This window comes from Rhincodon typus, chromosome 14, assembly GCF_021869965.1.
Source record: "Rhincodon typus isolate 14 chromosome 14, sRhiTyp1.1, whole genome shotgun sequence".
Taxonomy (NCBI): Eukaryota; Metazoa; Chordata; class Chondrichthyes; order Orectolobiformes; family Rhincodontidae; genus Rhincodon; species Rhincodon typus.
Genome location: NC_063345.1, coordinates 1,545,961 through 1,564,137, shown reverse-complemented (window position 1 = coordinate 1,564,137; position 18,177 = coordinate 1,545,961). Strand labels below are relative to the sequence as shown.

Below are 18,177 nucleotides of genomic sequence, written 5' to 3'. Positions count from 1 at the left end.
TGTTCTATCTCCTGAATCCATTCACCGTGCTCACCTGCGTGGCAAAATCTACTTGTGCCATCAACAATGCAATAATCGCAATTTTTTGTAAACATAGCATATACTGAAACAGCAGATGCTGTTAGACATTACAACGGAACATGACTGAACAGGCAAGATACAGACTCTCCAATGCCAGTTAGTTGAATTGTGTCGGCAAGGATCATGGAGAGATCAGCAACCTGTATCTTAGGACATGCTTCATTTCTTCTAGAACTCTGCAAAGTTCTAGATGAAATCATTTTAAAATGCAAGGGATACACTAGTTTCACTGTAACCACTGATACAGTGCAGTTATACACATGGCTGCACACCTACATTTATCTCAAATTCTAAAGGCTTGTTTTAAGTGGGACCAAATTGTACAATAAACATCAAAAGACAAACTTAGTACTGCTATATTTAAGATAAAGATCTCAACAGTGGCTCAAATCCCTTGTATCAAATTCCTAATAGCACGTGGGACTGACCGGGAATACACTAGTGTTACCGGTTCTATTCTCCACTTCCCCATCTTAAATATTCCGCTGATCAAAAATTTAATTTCTCTCCTTCAAAATAGTTTCAGATTGGATCTGAAACGTGTAGTAACTGTGACTGTCTAGACACAGGAGTGCAACAGATTTGCTACTTTCTTCTTGTAATGTTACAGATTGACAGATTGTTTGTTTTAGGCATTTACCTTTTTGAGGTGGACCTCTCATTCCTCCACTACCTCCTCTTCCACCTCGAATCCCCCTAGGAGGACCACGGCTTCTTGGGGGTGGGGGTGGTCCACGTCGTCCACTATTTTCAAATGCTGGTTTAGTAGCTTGCTCTACTTTAATGGGTTTTCCATCCAAAGACTTCAAAAAAAATTGAGAGGGAGTAATAAAAACGTTTGCAGTGCACTCAGGACTGGATTCAACTTAAAAAGGGTGCTTGAAGGCTTATAGGGTCAGTTGTGATCAGGAGGCATATACTACAAATTATACCAGAGTCTCAAGCAGAGCCCTGCCTTTGGCAATGGAACCAAGTTTCAAAAGGATCCAATATGTACACGACTTCAGGTCAGGTGACCAGTGAATTGCTTTACAGAACCACAAGTGTTTAAAAGAAAAAACACCAATGGTCACAATTGTATATGGACAGTGAGGCAGACTAGACAAGTCTTACCAAAGTATTTGATAGTGAATAGATTTTTCAGCGTCCTGTGCAAACCCGACTCCCCCTGTCCTTTTTACATCTATTAAAGGGACCTGTCAATTTTATTATGAGCTCTACCTGCATTAAAGATACGTAGTGTGCAGATTCCTGCCAAGTACAAGATACATTCCAGTTCACTGGATGTGAAAAGCTGCAGTCAACAACAGAAACTTAATTAACCACAAATCATGGTGGCAACATCCCTTTCTGGATTTAATTCCAGCTGTGTAGCCAAGCTCAGAACTTCTTAGAGGAAAGATAACATCAGCTCTGATGATCAGTGTCAGTGAAGTCATCACTGTTTAAACTTAACACAACAGAAGCTGCAATGGTATTGTTCTATAAACGTAGATTGAACAGCAAGTATTCCAGCACAATATTAAGTAGTGGAACTAGTTACTAATGCCATTCCAACTAAATCACGTTCCCTTTAAGACAAAATTATTAAAGTCCACAACATGATCACAAGATTATGAAAAACTATCAATGGCAGCAGGCAGATTCAATAACTAAACTGTCAAGCCTCAGGATAGCATTGCAGATAAATCGATGGCCAGTTATACTTTCTAGCAGCCAAGAGGAATGGAGAGTGTTCTTACACCTTGATAGATTAAAATTGTTAGAACAAGGAGAAAAAAATCTTATTGTTACGGAGTGCATGAAAGATACAATATCTATTTATTTGTTTAAAACAGGAAGAGCATACAAATTTTGCATACCCATCACTTCTTGTTTCTACTGACACTAGAACAAAGGTCCAGTCAACAGTTTTGACAGAACTTACAACAGCCAAGTAGTCCATATTAAACAATGTGTGTCACGCAAGTTTAGAAGCAGATTTTGTATCATCTCACCTTTCCATTCATATCCCTGGCTGCATCCCTTGCATCTCCTGGACTTTCAAACGTAACAAAAGCAAAACCCCTTGACTTATTTGTTTCACGATCTTTCATCAGCAGAACTAAAAAAAATTACAAGAGGAAGTTATCAGGATTTCTACAACTAACTGCACTCAGCATAACTTAAGGCAGCACAATTTTTAGGAAAGCACAACAGCACAATCAACAAAATCACTTACATTACACAAATTACTCTTGCAGCATTCCCTCTACACAAAGTCCACAATAGTTATGACAACTTTTGTATCTCATTTGTTTTTAAATACATTGATGTTCTTCACCAGTCTCTTACCATTCTGGCCAAATGCTTAGCAGAAAAGCCAACTCAAGTCTTGTACTTCAGCTACATACCTTCTACTATTCTTCCATATTTGCCAAATACTGCTTCAAGTGCCTTCTCATTTGTTTCAGTATTCAGACCGCCAATGAAGAGTTTTCCGGGACGATCTGCTTCCACCATCGTGACAGTCACCTGCAGAAGTCAAAAATGCATTAACATTAATCCATGTAATGGAATAATACATTTTCTGCAACGTTGATACAACCATGTTCATTCAATACCCCATTATAGATATCAACTAAATGAGCACAGTATTAATTATGTGAGGAAATATCAGAGTTCACGGTCCTGTTGAGAGATATCCCTCTCCAATGGCAGGAGTTAAGTCAATAAGTTCAGTGGGATGAAGAAAAAATTACTGGCTTTATACATGATCTTCAAATGAGTGCTATGTTCACAAGCAAAATTCAGAAACTACAGATTTCAGTACCAGATTGGCCAACTTCTTACTGTTCAGAATGAAATCACAATATATAATTGAGAAATGATCATCTGTAAAAACTAGCTTGGAGCGTAAAGCATTGTGTCAAACTGTTAACAAAGGTAAAGCTACGTAAACCTATCAATATACTATCTCTGCACAAACTTCTGCTCAAGTTTTTAAATTCATTCACGGGACTTGGGTTTTCTTGATTATTTATTGTCATCCCTATGCGAGTCTACCACATGGCATTTTTCTTATTGAATTCAAATTTGACCATCTGCTACAGTGAAAGTATACATTTCAGCAAAGTGTCATTGCTGAAAACTTGATAGACGTTTTGCTGGTTTTTAATGAACCCAAGTCACAATTAAGGTCAAAACAGGACAGATCATTCATGCCAGATAGTGCTCTAAATCCCAGTAATAATCAGTTTTGTATTCTTCCCCTTTCTCCCCAGTGAAGTTTTCCTGGGAGTTACTGAATCAGCTCCACCACCCTTTCATGCAATGCACACATATTAAGAAAATTGTCAACTGAAACAAAGGAGGAGCTCCAGAAAATTACAATTACCAGTGGTATAGCATTATGTAAATTGTTGGAAGTAATAGAATTTATCCCATGGCCTTAAAACCATAGAAATGATACAGCAGTGTGCCACTTGGCCCATCTCGTCCATGCTGAAACAAAGACACCAAATATTCTTTCTAATCCCATCTTCCTTCACATGGCCTTTGGCCCTGCATCTTACAGCACTTAAGGTGCATATCCCAGTACTTTTTCAAAGAGTTCAGGGTCTCCACCACCAACTTATTCAGCAAACGCCAGACTCACCACCCTTTGCATAAAATTACCCTTCCTCATATCCCCTCCAATCCTCTGCCCCTTAGCTTGAATCTATGAGCAAAAACAAACTGCAGATGCTCGAAATTAAAGAAAATCATAAATGGCTGGAAAAACTCAGCAGATCAGGCAGCATCTGTGGAGAGAAAGCAAAGATTATGGTTCAGGTCCAGTGATGCTTCTTCAGAACTCAGATGTTTTTTGAGGGGGTCACTGGACCCAAGATGTTTTTCAAAAACAAAATGAGAAATTGCTGGAATCTATGAACCCCGATTTCTGAACTCTACTAAGACAGGTTCCTCCTGTCAACTCTACTTCTCAATTTTGGTTACCTCAAACATGTCACCCCTCAGCTTTCTCTGTTCCAAGGAAAACCACTCCAACCTCTCCTCACAGCTATAATTCATCCATCCCTCAGGGTTGAGTGCCTTTGGATTTTGTTTCAATTTTGTTTTTAGGAGAGACGGCAGATTGAGTCTTGATTATGAGCATGGCAACATGCTCGTAAATCTGGTCTCGTGTTCTCTCCAAAGCAATTATGTCCTTCCTGCAACATGGTGACCAGAACTGCACAGTTAAGGCATTGTGAGCCAACCTGCAGCAAATGGATTGCAGCTGTTCAAAATGAAACCTCACCACTTTCTCATGGGCAACTAAGGACAGGCAATAAATGCTGGCCAATCAGCGACACCCACATCCCACAAGTGAATAAAAAAATTCTAAAAGGGAGGCAGCAAGCAAGAAGCTACAGGCCAGTTTGTTTAATGTTTGATAGAGAAAATGTCAGAAACCATCGAAAGGTTTTATACCAGGGCTTCAAGCAGATCAAACATTGTTTTGTCAAGGAAACCATGCTTAATTGTTCACGTTCTTTGAAGCGTAACTGATGTTGTAGAAAAAGGAGAACCAGCGGATGTACAGGTATTAATGCTGGGCCTGCAACTCTTTACAATTTTACAGGAAGTGATTTGGATGAAGGATCAAAGGTATGTTAGCTAAATTTGCTTATGACAAAGACAGGTAGAGCTGTGAAAGGACACAATGATATAGATAGTTTAATTCAATGGACAAACATTTAGCAAGTGGAGTACAATGTGGGTCAGTGTGAAATTGTGCTTTTTACAGAGCCAAAACGGATATTACCCAAGTGGTGAGAAGGTGCAAAGCTGACATATAGATCTAGGTACCCTACTGCATGAATCACAGGTTAGTATGCAAGTAATCAGGAAAGCTAAACAGAAAGTAAGATTTTATTGCAAGGACAATTGAATGCGCAAGTGGAAAAGTTATACTTCAGTTACAGAGCATTGGTGAAACTGCACCTGGAGTAGTGTACAGCACTGAACACCATTCTTGCAGAAGGAAGTTAATGCATAGGAAGCAGTTCAGAAGAAGTCTACTAAACTAATATCTGGAATTAGTGAATTCCCTTAGGAAAGACTAGATGGGCCAAACCGAAATCCTGACGTTGGGACTAGATTCATATAGGATATCTGGTCAGTATAGACAAGGTGGACCGAAGGGCCCATTTCCATGCTGTATATTTCTAGGACTCTACTGAAACAAATCATGAAGGAACTTCAGGAAAGGTCACTAGACCCCGAAACGTTAACTCAGTTTTCTCCTTCACAGATGCTGGCAGACCTGCTAACTTTTCAGACCACCAGACTTTTCCAGCAACTTTTGTTTTTGTTCCTGAAGGAACTTCACCAGGTTGATGTGGAAAGGATGTTTCCTCTTGTGGGAGAATCTAGAACGGGGTGGGGGGGGGGCTTTAAGACAGATGAAAACCCCAGCCCCTCAGGGTTGAGTGTCTTTAGAATTTGGTTTCAATTTGTTTTTAAGAAAGAGGCAGATTGAGTCTTGATCACCAAAGGTATGCAAAATTATTAGGGATATGCAGAAATATAGACTGGAGGTTAAAACCAGATCAGCCTTGATCACTAATAGAGTAGCAGAACAGACTAGAAGGGTCAAGTGGCCCACTCTTGTTCCTTGCTTGCAACTCCCATTCTGGCGTTTTTAATTTTAAATGTCAAATGTCAGAAAGCAAGTAATTACCTTGTTACAAGGGAGAATGAACAATTTACATTTCCATTATGAAGCACACCTAAAACTAAAACCAAAGATTCTAAGCACTGCCTATCTGCAGCTACGTAGATACTCCCCTTAGTAATGTGTACCATCAACATTAACATGTTTTTAAGTACACAAACTGATGCAATATGCACAAATAACACGAGGTGTGCAAGGAGACAAGGGGTCAAATCCAGGGCTTGTGGCATCAATGCCCTCACATCCACTATAATCAGATTCAAAGCTTCCCTTGCCCATGGTTTTACAACAAGTAAAAACAAGAAACCATGGTGTGTCAGACATGACCTCCTATCATTGTCAACCTAACCTTTTATCCTTTTCTGTGTCTAAGCCCATCTAGTTATTTTTCTAGATTCTGACATAGAATGTGGGTAACACTGACAAGGCTAGCATTTGCTGCCCATCTCTAAATGCCTTTGAATAAGGAGGCTCACTAAGCTATTCCAGTTGAGAATCAATCTTTTCACCACAAAATCTTGAATCAAAAGTTCCACCATGACGGCAAAATTTGAACTTGTACTCCCAAGGTATTAAAATGGGCCTCCGGATTACTGAGCCAGTGATATTACCACTATACACAGTGCAAGAAAGCTAACTAGCTCAAAAAGTTTCAATTTTTTTTTTAAAAAAAGATGATCTAATGAAGAAAACATTCATGCAATGAAAACTAAATTGAGAATTGATAAAGGAAAAATGGAGATAGCAAGTCAACTGAATATATATTTTGCATCAGTCTTCACTTTATGAAACAAATAAGATTTTGGATATAGCTGTAAACCAAAACAGGCGGAGCGAATGCAGGAATATTAGTCACCAGAGGAATGATTGGGGTGAATTACTGGAGCTGTGATCTAATTTCCCAAGGTCCTGACAGCCTTCACCCTAAGGTCTTGAAAAAAATAAGCAGCAAGTACTTTGGAGAAGTAACATGCAGAGAGTGAAAGGGACCCAATACTTAATTAAAAAAAAACCAAGTGCTGGAGTAACCCAGCAGGTCCAGCAGCAACTGTGGAGAGAACAGGTCCAGTGAGACTTATTCTGAACTGCTTTGAGTTTTTACTTTCTGCAATAACCTCAATGTAGAGGCAGCATATTGATGCAGATAGAAAGTTAATAAAAACCCAAGAGAAGTGCAGATGTTGTAAATCAGGAACAAAAACAAAGTTGCTAGAAAAGCTCAGCAGGTCTGGCAGCATCTGTAAAGAAAAAACCCAGAGTTGACATTTCGGGTGCAGTGAGGAAGGGTCACTGAAACTTGAACTCTGATTTTTCCTTCAAATGCTGCCAGACCTGCTGAGCTTTTCCAGCAACTTTGTTTTTGTTCCAGATAGAAAATAGGCTGGTTAACAGGAAGCAACAGCATGCATACATTTTGATTGACAAGAAGTGGTGTAACATAGGTAACTGGTGCCAAGACCTCAATTGTTACAATTTTTGAAATAACTTGGATGAAAGGACAAACAGCATGGCTGCCAGAGGGAACAAAGACAGGTAACAAGGTAAGCTAAGAGGACAATTTGGTAAAAAGAGGGATAAACAGTGATTGGAAAACAACATGGAAAACTGTATTGTAAGAAACTGAAGAAACTCAGGAGGTTTGGCACCACTTGCAGAGAAAGAAACCGAATTTCACTAGCAGCCATTTCATTTCAGATTTGCAGCACCCGTAGTGCTTTACTTTTATAATACCTGGAATAAGCAGCTTGCCAGATGAGGAAAGGTTAGATGGGCTAGGATTCTAGTGGAAGTGGATAGTTCCGGGTTAGGAACAGGATGAAAGATTCAGACGTAGGTAGGAAAGCAGATAATGTTCCAATCAGATCAACTATCATCTTATTGGAGAAGCAGTCTCAAAGGGCTAAACACAATACTCCTTTTGTTTGTTGATACCATATCTTCAACTTGGTAATGTTATTTGTCTTAATAATCTGACATGTGTCCAGATTTCCTGTTGGATTTATCATCAACACTGTTACATGGCTTCTAAAATCAATTCTGACCCTTTCTTTATCCTTCCACTGTGAAGGAACTGCAATGGCAGAGACCCTCGACAACACCATACCTGAAGTTCTCTGCAGTTTCAATCTTTATCACCAAAGGAGGAATAGAAATTACACTTGGTAGGGGAGAAACCAAGCCTCACTAGATTGAAACAAAGTGCTGGAGAAATTCACCAGTTCTGGCAGCATCTGTGGAGGAAGAAAAGAGGATCATTGTTTCCAGTTATCTTGAGAATGAGAGCTCCGATTTCCAAAGGCAGCATTTTATTCTAACAGCACCTCCTCTGGACCACTCTCCTCTACAACCACGACCACTCCCTTCACAAGATCAGAAATTGCTGGAAAAAAAACTCAGCAGGGCAGGCAGCATTATGTGAAGGGAAAGAAGATTCAACGTTTGGGGACTAGTGACCCTTCTTCAGAACCAGTCCTCTCCCTTCACCTTTTGTTCTATGATTATTGGGTTTCCCCCAGCTTAAACCCCCCACCAACCCCGTTCACGATCTTCGAGACTCTTTCACTTGCAGATTCCTGGGGTACATTGCATTCAAGGCGGGCTTTAGGATACAAGAGTATTAGAGTTCATTGGGGGCAGGCGGTAAGGCACTGATCCGACTGAACTACAATGGACTCAGACCGTGCACACCACCCCTACTCGGTGGGGGCACGCACCCCAAACCGCACATACCCGTCCCATATACTGCAGGGACACGCATCTCCAACACATTTACCCCCAAAATTATTCAAACCGAGTGGCGGTTACAGGGAACGCGCTGCCGCCGCGCTCGAACAAACAGCACAAAATGGCGGCCGGACCCACCGGCGGCCACCACGGCTCTGGTGGGTCTGGAATTCGGGCTGCCCGGAGCACAGGGCGCGGCGGGATCCCTCCAGCCGATCAGTCAGCCCGGGTAAAACAGACGGAGCCGCCGATGAACAGAAAGCCCGGCGGTAGGGCTCCCTCCCACCTCAGAGCGCACGCTATCTCCCTCCTCCTCCCTACCCACCCCCCGCACAACATGGCGCCCTCTCTCCATTAAAACCCCGCCACTTTCTCTGAATGAATACCACAGATCAGGGTACCTCCCTGTCTCTCTCACACAATCTCAGGGGGAATGTAAGGTGCCGGCGGCCCGAGGAGGTTCCGTGCCCTCACCCAGCGCTGTCCCTGAAGCCGCTCACCCAGACACTGCTGCTCCTACCGCCGCCTCGGTCTGCGCCACAGACACAAATGGCCGCCGCTGGCGGGCTCGCCGCCTTTTATAGAGCCGCCTTCCCGCCAGAACGAGGCTTCACTGCCCGGATGTACCGAGGTTGGGGGCGGGGTTCGGAGCCTGGATCAGCCCCCGGAGTGAGCCAGATCGGCGCTGCATCCAACCCGGAGTGATCGGGACCAGCACTCGATCCCTCCCCGCCGGACAAACCTCAAGGGATCTCTCTCCCACTGCAACTCTATCGTAATCTCTTTGGCCCTGAAACTGCTCGACCACGTCCTGAAGCACGCTTGGACATAGAGCAGTTTTTCCTCTTCTATCCGCCTCCCACTCTCTCCCTATTTATTTCAAAACCCCCTTCCCCTCCCCCTTTTCTGATGAAGGGTCTCGGCCCGAAACGTCAGCCTCTCTGCTCCTATGATGCTGCTTGGCCTGCTGTGTTCATCCAGCCCTGCACCTTGTTGTCTCTAGTTTCCTTCCCAGATGGGTTTTCTGACTATTAATAGACAAAGGATTCACAGTCATCATTAGATTCTCAATTCCAGATATTTTACTGAATTCAAATTCCAGCATCTGCCATGGCAGGATTTGAAACCCAGTCCACAGAACATTATCTGGGTCTCCGCATTAGCAGTCCAGTGATAATACCACTAAGTCATCACCTTTCCCTGCATCACCCCCAGAGTGACCTCCATCGGCACTGAATCACGACCCCACTGTGATTCAGAACAGCCCCCTATCAGCCCCAGAAGGATCTGGTTCAGCAGTCGATCACCCAACCGCAGAATGGTTTGGATCGGTGCTGGATCATGTGATCAACACCAGTATGATCCACAGCAAAGCTCAGTCACCCCCTAGAGTGATCTGGAACAGCAATTAGTCATCCCCAGAGTTATCTGGAAGGGCACTGGATCACCCTCAGATTGTTTATTGTTGTCAGATGTACCAAGCTGTAGTGAAGAGTGTTGTTTTGCATGCTATACAGGCAGATCATACCACGTAAAGTAATCATGGTAGCAGAATACAGTTACAGCCATAGAGAAGGTGTACAGAAAGATCAGAATTGGGCATAAGTTTAAAGGTGAGAGGGGAAAGACTTCAAAAGGAGCTAAGTGGTAACTTTTTCACTCAGAGGGTGATGCGTGCATGGAATGAGCTGCCAGAGGAAGTGATGGAGGCTGGTACAATTACAACATTTAAAAGGCATCTGGCTGAATATATGAATAGAAAAGGTTTCGTGGGCTATGGGCCAAATGGGACTTGGTCAGATTAGGATGTCTGGTCAGCGCAGGTGAGTGGAACCAGTGTTTCCATGCTGTACATCTCCATGACTTAAGTTCTTTTCCAAGCCACTCACTGTCCTGCCCTGGAACTAGAATCACCATTTCCTTCACTGTTGCTGTGTAAAAATCCTAGTACTCTTCCCCACCCACCCAACCCCTCCATTGTGGGTCTACCTACAACACAGACTGCAACAGCACAAGAAAACAGCTCCCTCAAGGGCAACCATGGATGGGCCAGTGACGTTCCATCCTATGATGGAATAAAAAGGCACAACCTGTTTTAAATTCTTTAGGGGCATTGTTCACATAATCTTAGAATGGTTACAGGAGGAGGCCATTTGGTGTGAATGGCTTTTGGGGCATTTTGCATGAGAAATTCAGTTAGTTGCTGTTTCTGGCCCTTTCTCGGTTGCTTTCTTTTGTATCCTTATACAGTTTTCTTTTAACTGGATTGCATTTTGCTGCGTCACCACATTATCAGGTACTGCATTTTGGAGCCTAAATCATTCACTATCAATTTTTGTGGTGATAGTTTGATATGATTCAGACTTTGGAAGTGAAAGAACCACAAACACAAGTCAAAGTCACTTATAAAAAGAGGTGCAAGTCCCATTTGCCCCAGGTGTGTCATAACATGTCTGACCAGGCTGATTAAAAATCTCAATTAAATGTAGCAGAAGAGCAACATCAGTAGAAGGATCTGTGGCATTACATCCACAACTTCCCATCTTTCTCATTGTTGGGTTTCTGTTCACTGCCAGTGGCTGCCTAGCTTTTTAAATCTTTCAGTGAGAGATAAGTGTGCTGACAGAACAAAAAAAAAATGGAGAAATACAATACAGGTTGCAGGTGTTGCTGGAGGACACTCGTCCGGTGGGAAATCTACAGTCAGACAACATCATTTCCTGTCATTCGTTCTCCATCTGCTCCTGCAATAATCACTGTGTAACACCTATTCCAGGTATTATGTTTGCTCCCAACATCACCTGATATGTTTTTTTTAAAAAACATCCTGTCCCCTTGCATACTGGGACCTTAGGTTCCAATGATTCAGTTAATTGCAGCTGTTTAATGTTTATTGATCAGCTTGTCCATTTTCATCCTGTTCTGTCCAAGCTCATCGTGTGAGAGAGATAACAAATCTCTCACTTGTATGTACAGACAGTAAAAGGGGTGTGTTGCTTGTTTAAATATGATGGTGAGGGCAATCTTGAAGTGACTGGAGAGGAATTTGGAAATGGAGGTTCTAAGTCCAGTTAACGTGTTATGATCCCAGCTGATGGTACTACTGGACATTCTAATACCAGAATGGAATCAGGCTGGAGATCTTTTGTTAAAATTATCCTGGTGATCATTTGTTGAAACAAAAATCACATGAGGTTGCACAGTTTCTTGAAGAACAGAATGTAAAAATTGACAAAAGACAAAAGCAAAGAAGAAAACAAGTTGTTATCTTGATATGGAACAGAGTTTAAAAAAAAAATGTCTGAAAACATTCAGCCAAAATTTTAATTTATTCCCCAATACCATCACTTCACATTGATTCAGATGCAGAGAAATTACCCCTCTGTAGCACATTCAAGTTTGGTGCAGCTGATTCACCGAAGTTCTTTCTTGTAGACCGTTAAGTTTTCTAATATGAATACTTAAAAAATCTGAGAAAATCTCAACACACCACTATTAATTTCTCTCAAACCTTTCTCATCATTAAGTTGCACTAATGTTTCTCACTGATGTAGCTGCTTTCTCAGAAGTGGCCAGTACTTTTTTTTCCCAAAAAAAAAAAGGAAAAAAAACACTATTTGATTCTGACCCAAATCAGGTCTCCGCTGAACTGTCAGAGCATTTCATCCTCTTCGAACGGTACAGCACAGGAACAGGTCCCTTTGGCCTACCAGAGATAGCAAGAACTGCAGATGCTGGAGTCAGAGACAACACAGCAGGCAGGCAGCATCAGAGAAGCCGCAAAGTTGATGTTTTGGACCTCAACCTTCCTGCTCCTCTGATACTGCTTGGCCTGCTGTGTTCCTCCAGCTCCATATTGTGTTGTCCCTTTGGCCTATCATCTCTGCATTGACCATGATGCTATTCTAAACGAATCCTATTTGCCCACAAATGGTCCATATCTATAGAAAATGATAGAGCATGGGGTAGGGCAGAGGTGTATTCAGCACGTGTCCATGCTGACCCAAAGACACCCAGATCCCTCTTCCTAATTCTATCAACCTGCACACAGACCATAGCCCTGCAGCTTACAGCAGTTATGGTGCAGATCCAGGTACTGTTTGAAAGATTTTAGGTCTCTCTCCCCCAGTAACTCAGGCAGCAAATTCCAGACAACCCTTTGTGTAAAAAGGTTTTCAGGGTGAGCTTGACCTTGCCAATTTAATCCAGTTTTTGTATTCAATGGCAGGAGACAGTGGTGTGGAGGGTTGTTTTTCGAACTGGAGGCCTGTCACCAGCAGTGTTCCACAGGGATATGGGCTGGGTCCACTTTTATTTGTCATTTTATATAAAATGATTTAGAGGAGGATATGAGGCATGGTTAGTAAGTTTGTGGATGACACTAAAATTGGTGTTATAGTGGACAGTGAAGATTATCTAAAAATCACTTGGGACTCAGATCTGGACTTTTCTTTCTCTCACTTAGTTTTTGGCTCTGTTAAATCTTTTAATTATGTTTTTTTGTAGCCAAGTGGGTGCCATGAATGGTGACTTTGTGCACTTTTCACCGTACTTACGTATTCCTATACTTAGTATATGTGACCAATAAGTAACTAAATATAAAAACAAAGCTCTTGATCAATTGGGTCAATCGGCTAGAGTGGCAGATAGGGTTTGATTTGTACAAATGAGAGATATTGCAGTTTGGTAAATCAAAAAAAAAAAGGGCAGGTCTTATACAGTAAAAAGTAGGTCCTGGGGTAACACTGTAGAACGGAGACTTAGGGGTTCAGGAACATAACTCTATGAAGTTTGCAGCACATGTAGACGGGATGGTTAAGGTAGCGTTTAGCACACTAGGTTTCAGTACTCAGACCTTTGAATATAGGAGTTGGGATATCACGTTGAGGTTTCTACAGAACATTGGTGAGGCCTGTTCTGGTCACCCTGTTGTAAGGAAGATATTAAAATGAGCTGGAGAGGGTTCAGAAAAAGTTTACCAGGATATTGCCTGGTATGGAGGATTTGAGCTAAAGGAGAGTTGGATAGGCTGGGACTTTTTCCACTCGAGCTTGGGGGTTGAGGGGTGACCTTACTGAGGTTTATAAAATAACAAGGGGTATAGGTAAGGTTGTTTCAGAGATAGTAGGAACTGCAGATGCTGGAGAATCCGAGATAACAATGTGTGGAGCTGGATGAACACAGCAGGCCAAGCAGCATTGGCCTGCTGTGTTCATCCAGCTCCACACCTTGGTATAGGTAAGGTAACTGGCAGGTGTCTTTTCCCTCCGGTGGGGGATTTCAAGACAAGCGGACATATTTCTTAAGGGGAGCGGAGAAATGTTTAAAAAAAGACATGGAGGGGCAATTTTTTTCGAAAACAAAGTGGTTTATGTTTGCAATGAACTTCCAGAGGAACCGGTGGATGCAGATACAGTTACAAATGTTTAAAAGACATTTGGATAAGTACATGAATAAGAAATATTTGTATGGATATGGGCCAAGTGCAGTCGGGTGGGACTAGTTAAGTTTGGGATTATGGTAGGCACAGACTGGTTGGACCAAACAGTTGTTTCCTTGCTCTTTCACAAAGGCCCATGTTACCTTTAGACCTTCTGCCACTTAATCTGAATCAATGACCCCTGGTTTTTGAACTCTCCACTAAGGGATACAGATTCCTCCTCTACTCTCTCTCTACCCTTCACAATTTTGTGTACCTCAATCATGTTGATCCTCAGCCTTGTCTGCTCCAAAGAAACAAACTCCAACCTCTCCAATCTCTGTTGATAACTACAATTATCGATCCCTGCTAACATTCTAGTAAACAGAAGTTACTGAAAAAGCTCAGCAGATCTGGCAGCATCCGTGAAGAAATAAAAAAACAGAACTCAGACGAAGGGTCACTGGACATGAAACATTAACTGATTTTTTTTTCTTCAGATACTGCCAGACCTGCTGAGCTTTTCCATCAACATGTTTTTATTCCTGATTGACAGCATCTGCTGTTTTGTTTTTCTTAAAAAAAAACATTCTCTCGTCACTCTCTGCAGTAAAGTTACATCCTACCTGAAAATGTGGTGACCAGAACTGCATAGTACTTTAGTTGTGGCCTCTGTCTTATGCGGTTTTATTATATCCCTACTTCTGTATTCTATACTTCTGCCAGTGAAGGAGTATTCCATATGACGTCTTTAAAACTATCTACCTGTACTGCTACATTTAAGGAGTGTGCATCTACATGCCAAGATCTCTCATTTCATCGATCACTCAGCTCATCTCCCATTTATTGGGTGTTCCGTTTCTATGTTTGACCTCCCTACATGCATTGCCTCACACATTAGAATTGAACTTCATCTGCCATTTTCCTGCCCATTCCACCAACCTATCATTTTGGAGCTTACAGCTATCCTGTACACTATCCACTACAAAGTCAATTTTTACATTACCTGCAATTTCCCAATTGTGCTCCCCATGTTCAAGTCCAAATTATTAGTGTACAAAACAAACAGCAGGGTTCCTAACCCTGATCCCTGCAAACATCACTTGAAATGGTTGGAAACAGCACTTGGAAACTTTTTGTATTCTTAGTTTCCTGTTCCTGAGCCAACCTTGGATCCAATTCAAAACATTGCCTTGTATCCCTTGGACTTTTACTTTTTTGACCAATCTGCCTTGTGGGACCTTGTCAAATGCCTTATTAAAATCCATGTAGACAATCATTGAATTCTTTGCAGGAATGATAAGGACAATCAAATTAGTAAGGAATGACCTTCCCTTAAAGCCATGCTGACTATACCCAACCAAACCATGCCACTCTGTGTGACAGTCTTATGATTGATAATAACAGTTTGCCCACCACTAAAGAAAGACCAACTGGACTATAATTGTCTGGCATTTCCTTTGTATCCTTCAATCCTTCTGTATACGAATGAATGGAACAGTTAAATAGGAAGTATGTGAACCCTTTTGATGCAGGTGGGATCTACCAGTAAGGAAATAAGCTTAAATAAAAACAAACAAGGAATGGAGATCAAAATACAAACTCCTGTCAAGTGGCTTCTGGATACCTGGTGGCACTGGCTGAAGCCTCATGATTGCAAGGTTATGGAGATTACAGAGTATCACTATGAACTAAGATTCATTCCAGGGTGCACGATAGAGATGCAGTGGCCTTCGAGATACAATTTGGCATTGTTGTTATCTCAAAGGCTGCCGTGGAGGATGCTTACCTGACACCCAACACTTCCTTTATATTGGCATGACCCAGAATATCAAACTCTCCTGAGATTTACCATCCACCACGTCCTTCTCTTTTGTGAATACTGATGCAAAGTATTTGTTAAGGACCTCCCCCACTTCCTCCAGCTATACACACACACAAATTCCATGCTTTGTCTTTGAGGGGACCTACTGTTTCAGTAGTGACTGTCTTGCTCATTATGTACATATAAACTGCCTTGGGGTTTTCCTTAAATGCTGTTTAAAAAATGAAATGTCTTTGGCAAAACCCTCCCAATTCCCTTGCAGTTCTTTATTTGGAAAGAACTCCAGATGCTGTAAATCAGGAACAAAAACAGAATTTTGTTTTGTCTTCAGATGCTGCCAGACCTGCTGAGCTTTTCCAGCAACTTCTGTTTTTGTTCTGGAGTTCTTTGCTGCTATCTTCAGTTTCCTAAACCTTACATGCATCTCCTTTTTCTTATTGACTGAGCTCTTTGTTTCTCATCATAGAAACATTGTGATTAAAGAATCCCTACAGTGCAGGAACAGGCCAATCAGTCCATCGAGTCTCACCGACCCTCCAAAGAGCATCCCACCCAGACCCACCCTGTCCCTGTAACCCTGCATTTCCCATGGCTAATCCACCTAACCCATAGATCCTTGAACACCGAGCAACGTAGCACAGCCAATCCACTAAATCCACACATCTTTGGACCATGGGAGCACCTGGAAGAAACCCACACATGCATGGGGAGAACATGCAAATTCCACACAGACAGACAATCACCCAAGGGTGGAATTGAACCTGGGTCCCTTGTGCCGTGAGGCAGCAGTGCTAAACATAGCCACTGTGCTGCCTGTCACCAAAAGGTTCTCAAACCTTGCCATCCATATCCTTCACTTTCACAGTAACGTGCTGGTCCTGAATTCTAGTCAACTGGCCTTTAAACAGATTTCCACTTGACAAGCAGCTCCTCCCAATCTACATTGCCTGCTCCTGCCTAATATTGTGGTCATTAGCCTTTCTCCAATTTAATAATTTCACCGAAGGACTACACTTATCCTTATCTACCAGTAACTAAAAACTTAGAATTATGATCACTGTTCCCAAAATGTCCTCCCCACTGAAACTTCAATCACCTGGTTGGGCAGATTCCCTAATTCCAGCTCTAGTCGGGACACTTCCTTATGTTGACTATTTACATATTGCTTCAAAAAACAAACCATAAACACTGGATAAATCTATCAACTACAGACAACAATCCAGGATCAATTACACAATTACTAGTCACCAAACTCGGGGGGTTTTTAAAAAAAAAAACACTTGTTTTATTCATTAAAATAATCTCTTATACATACAATCCCATCCCTCAACACCAGGGACAGGTAGAACCTCAGTACATAGTGACACTTGGTGTTTGCATGCCAAGAGTCTCACACACCTTGATGCAGCCTCACACAAAAGGTCACCATCAGGATGAGGGTAGCATTAGATACATTTTTCACCTCCCCAATTACCCAGAGCTTTGTATATGGTGTCCCTGCAGACAGTCCATCTTAGACCTCCAAATGAAGTGGAAGATGGCTCAGGTGACTGAAACACTGCAGGTTCTGGGAATGGACCAGACCAGCACCACGTACAGAGTGCCTCACACCTGATGACCCAGTTTTCATCCATAACAGAGAGGCAGTGGTGCTTCCAAAAGCCCAGTTTCCACCTCCCCTTGGTGATACACACTTCCAAGATTCTGCACACACCCCAGCCCCTCCAAACGATACATCCAGCACTTTCAGGTAATCTGTCTTGATGGTAAAGGGTATAAGGATCTATTGGCCAATTTACCTTGGCTCCTGAGGCCAGTTCAAACTGATTGAAAGTGCTCATGAGTCTAGACTGACAACTGATCAGAGTAGAAAACTATGACATTGTCCACGTACAGGGAGGCTTTGACCTGCAGGCCTCCATGACAGAATAGTCACCCTTCTCAGGTTCACATCCTTCCTGATGGACTCAGCAAAAGGCTCTATACAACACACAAACAAAGGCAGCAGAGAGAGGGCAGTCCTACTTCCCTCCAGATCTAAATTGGGAAACTTTGTTTCCCATCCATTAATGGAGACTGCACTAACAATGTTCATTACAAATTCCTTCCCCAAAGCCCATTTTGGGGAGTACCTCTTACATGTAGATATGCAACATCCCAAAGGCCTTCTCAGAGGTCCAGGTAAGCCAACGTGAAAACACATTGCATAGTGGATTTAATGCTATGCACATTAATACTGGCAATCTTATAACCCATCGAGAGTTTATAGAATTACTTACAGACGCAGTATCCATTCACCTGCAGACTTGTCACTGGGGAAGTTCCTGCTTCTTGGTGGTGTAGGCAAACTGTTGGACACTTAGCTGCTGAGGTATCCGTCTTGTTCCTCCCCGAGGGTGTTGCCCTGATCCGATGTTGTTGGGGTGA

At 42.3% G+C, this 18,177-nt stretch overlaps 1 protein-coding gene and 1 non-coding gene across 4 annotated transcripts; both read right to left on the bottom strand.

Annotated features, from left to right (window-relative positions):
- Positions 1-328: 328 nt before the first annotated feature.
- Positions 329-9,074, bottom strand: LOC125484892 (RNA-binding motif protein, X chromosome-like). Of its 3 annotated transcripts, none has more exons than XM_048605458.1 (5): positions 9,007-9,074; positions 7,887-8,013; positions 2,475-2,595; positions 2,079-2,185; positions 329-884 (listed from the first exon to the last, which is right to left on the bottom strand). In XM_048605458.1, exons 3-5 carry the CDS (start codon positions 2,581-2,583, stop codon positions 579-581), a joined length of 522 nt encoding a protein of 173 aa, XP_048461415.1. In that variant the 5' UTR covers positions 2,584-2,595; positions 7,887-8,013; positions 9,007-9,074; the 3' UTR covers positions 329-578. The 3 variants fall into 3 exon arrangements, with proteins under 3 accessions (XP_048461415.1, XP_048461417.1, XP_048461416.1); XM_048605460.1 differs by having other exon boundaries at positions 8,981-9,047; XM_048605459.1 differs by lacking the exon at positions 7,887-8,013 and having other exon boundaries at positions 9,007-9,036.
- On the bottom strand, positions 1,458-1,526 carry LOC125484915. Its single transcript, XR_007263714.1, has one exon. It is a non-coding gene; the product is annotated as a small nucleolar RNA SNORD61 (small nucleolar RNA).
- Positions 9,075-18,177: the final 9,103 nt, after the last annotated feature.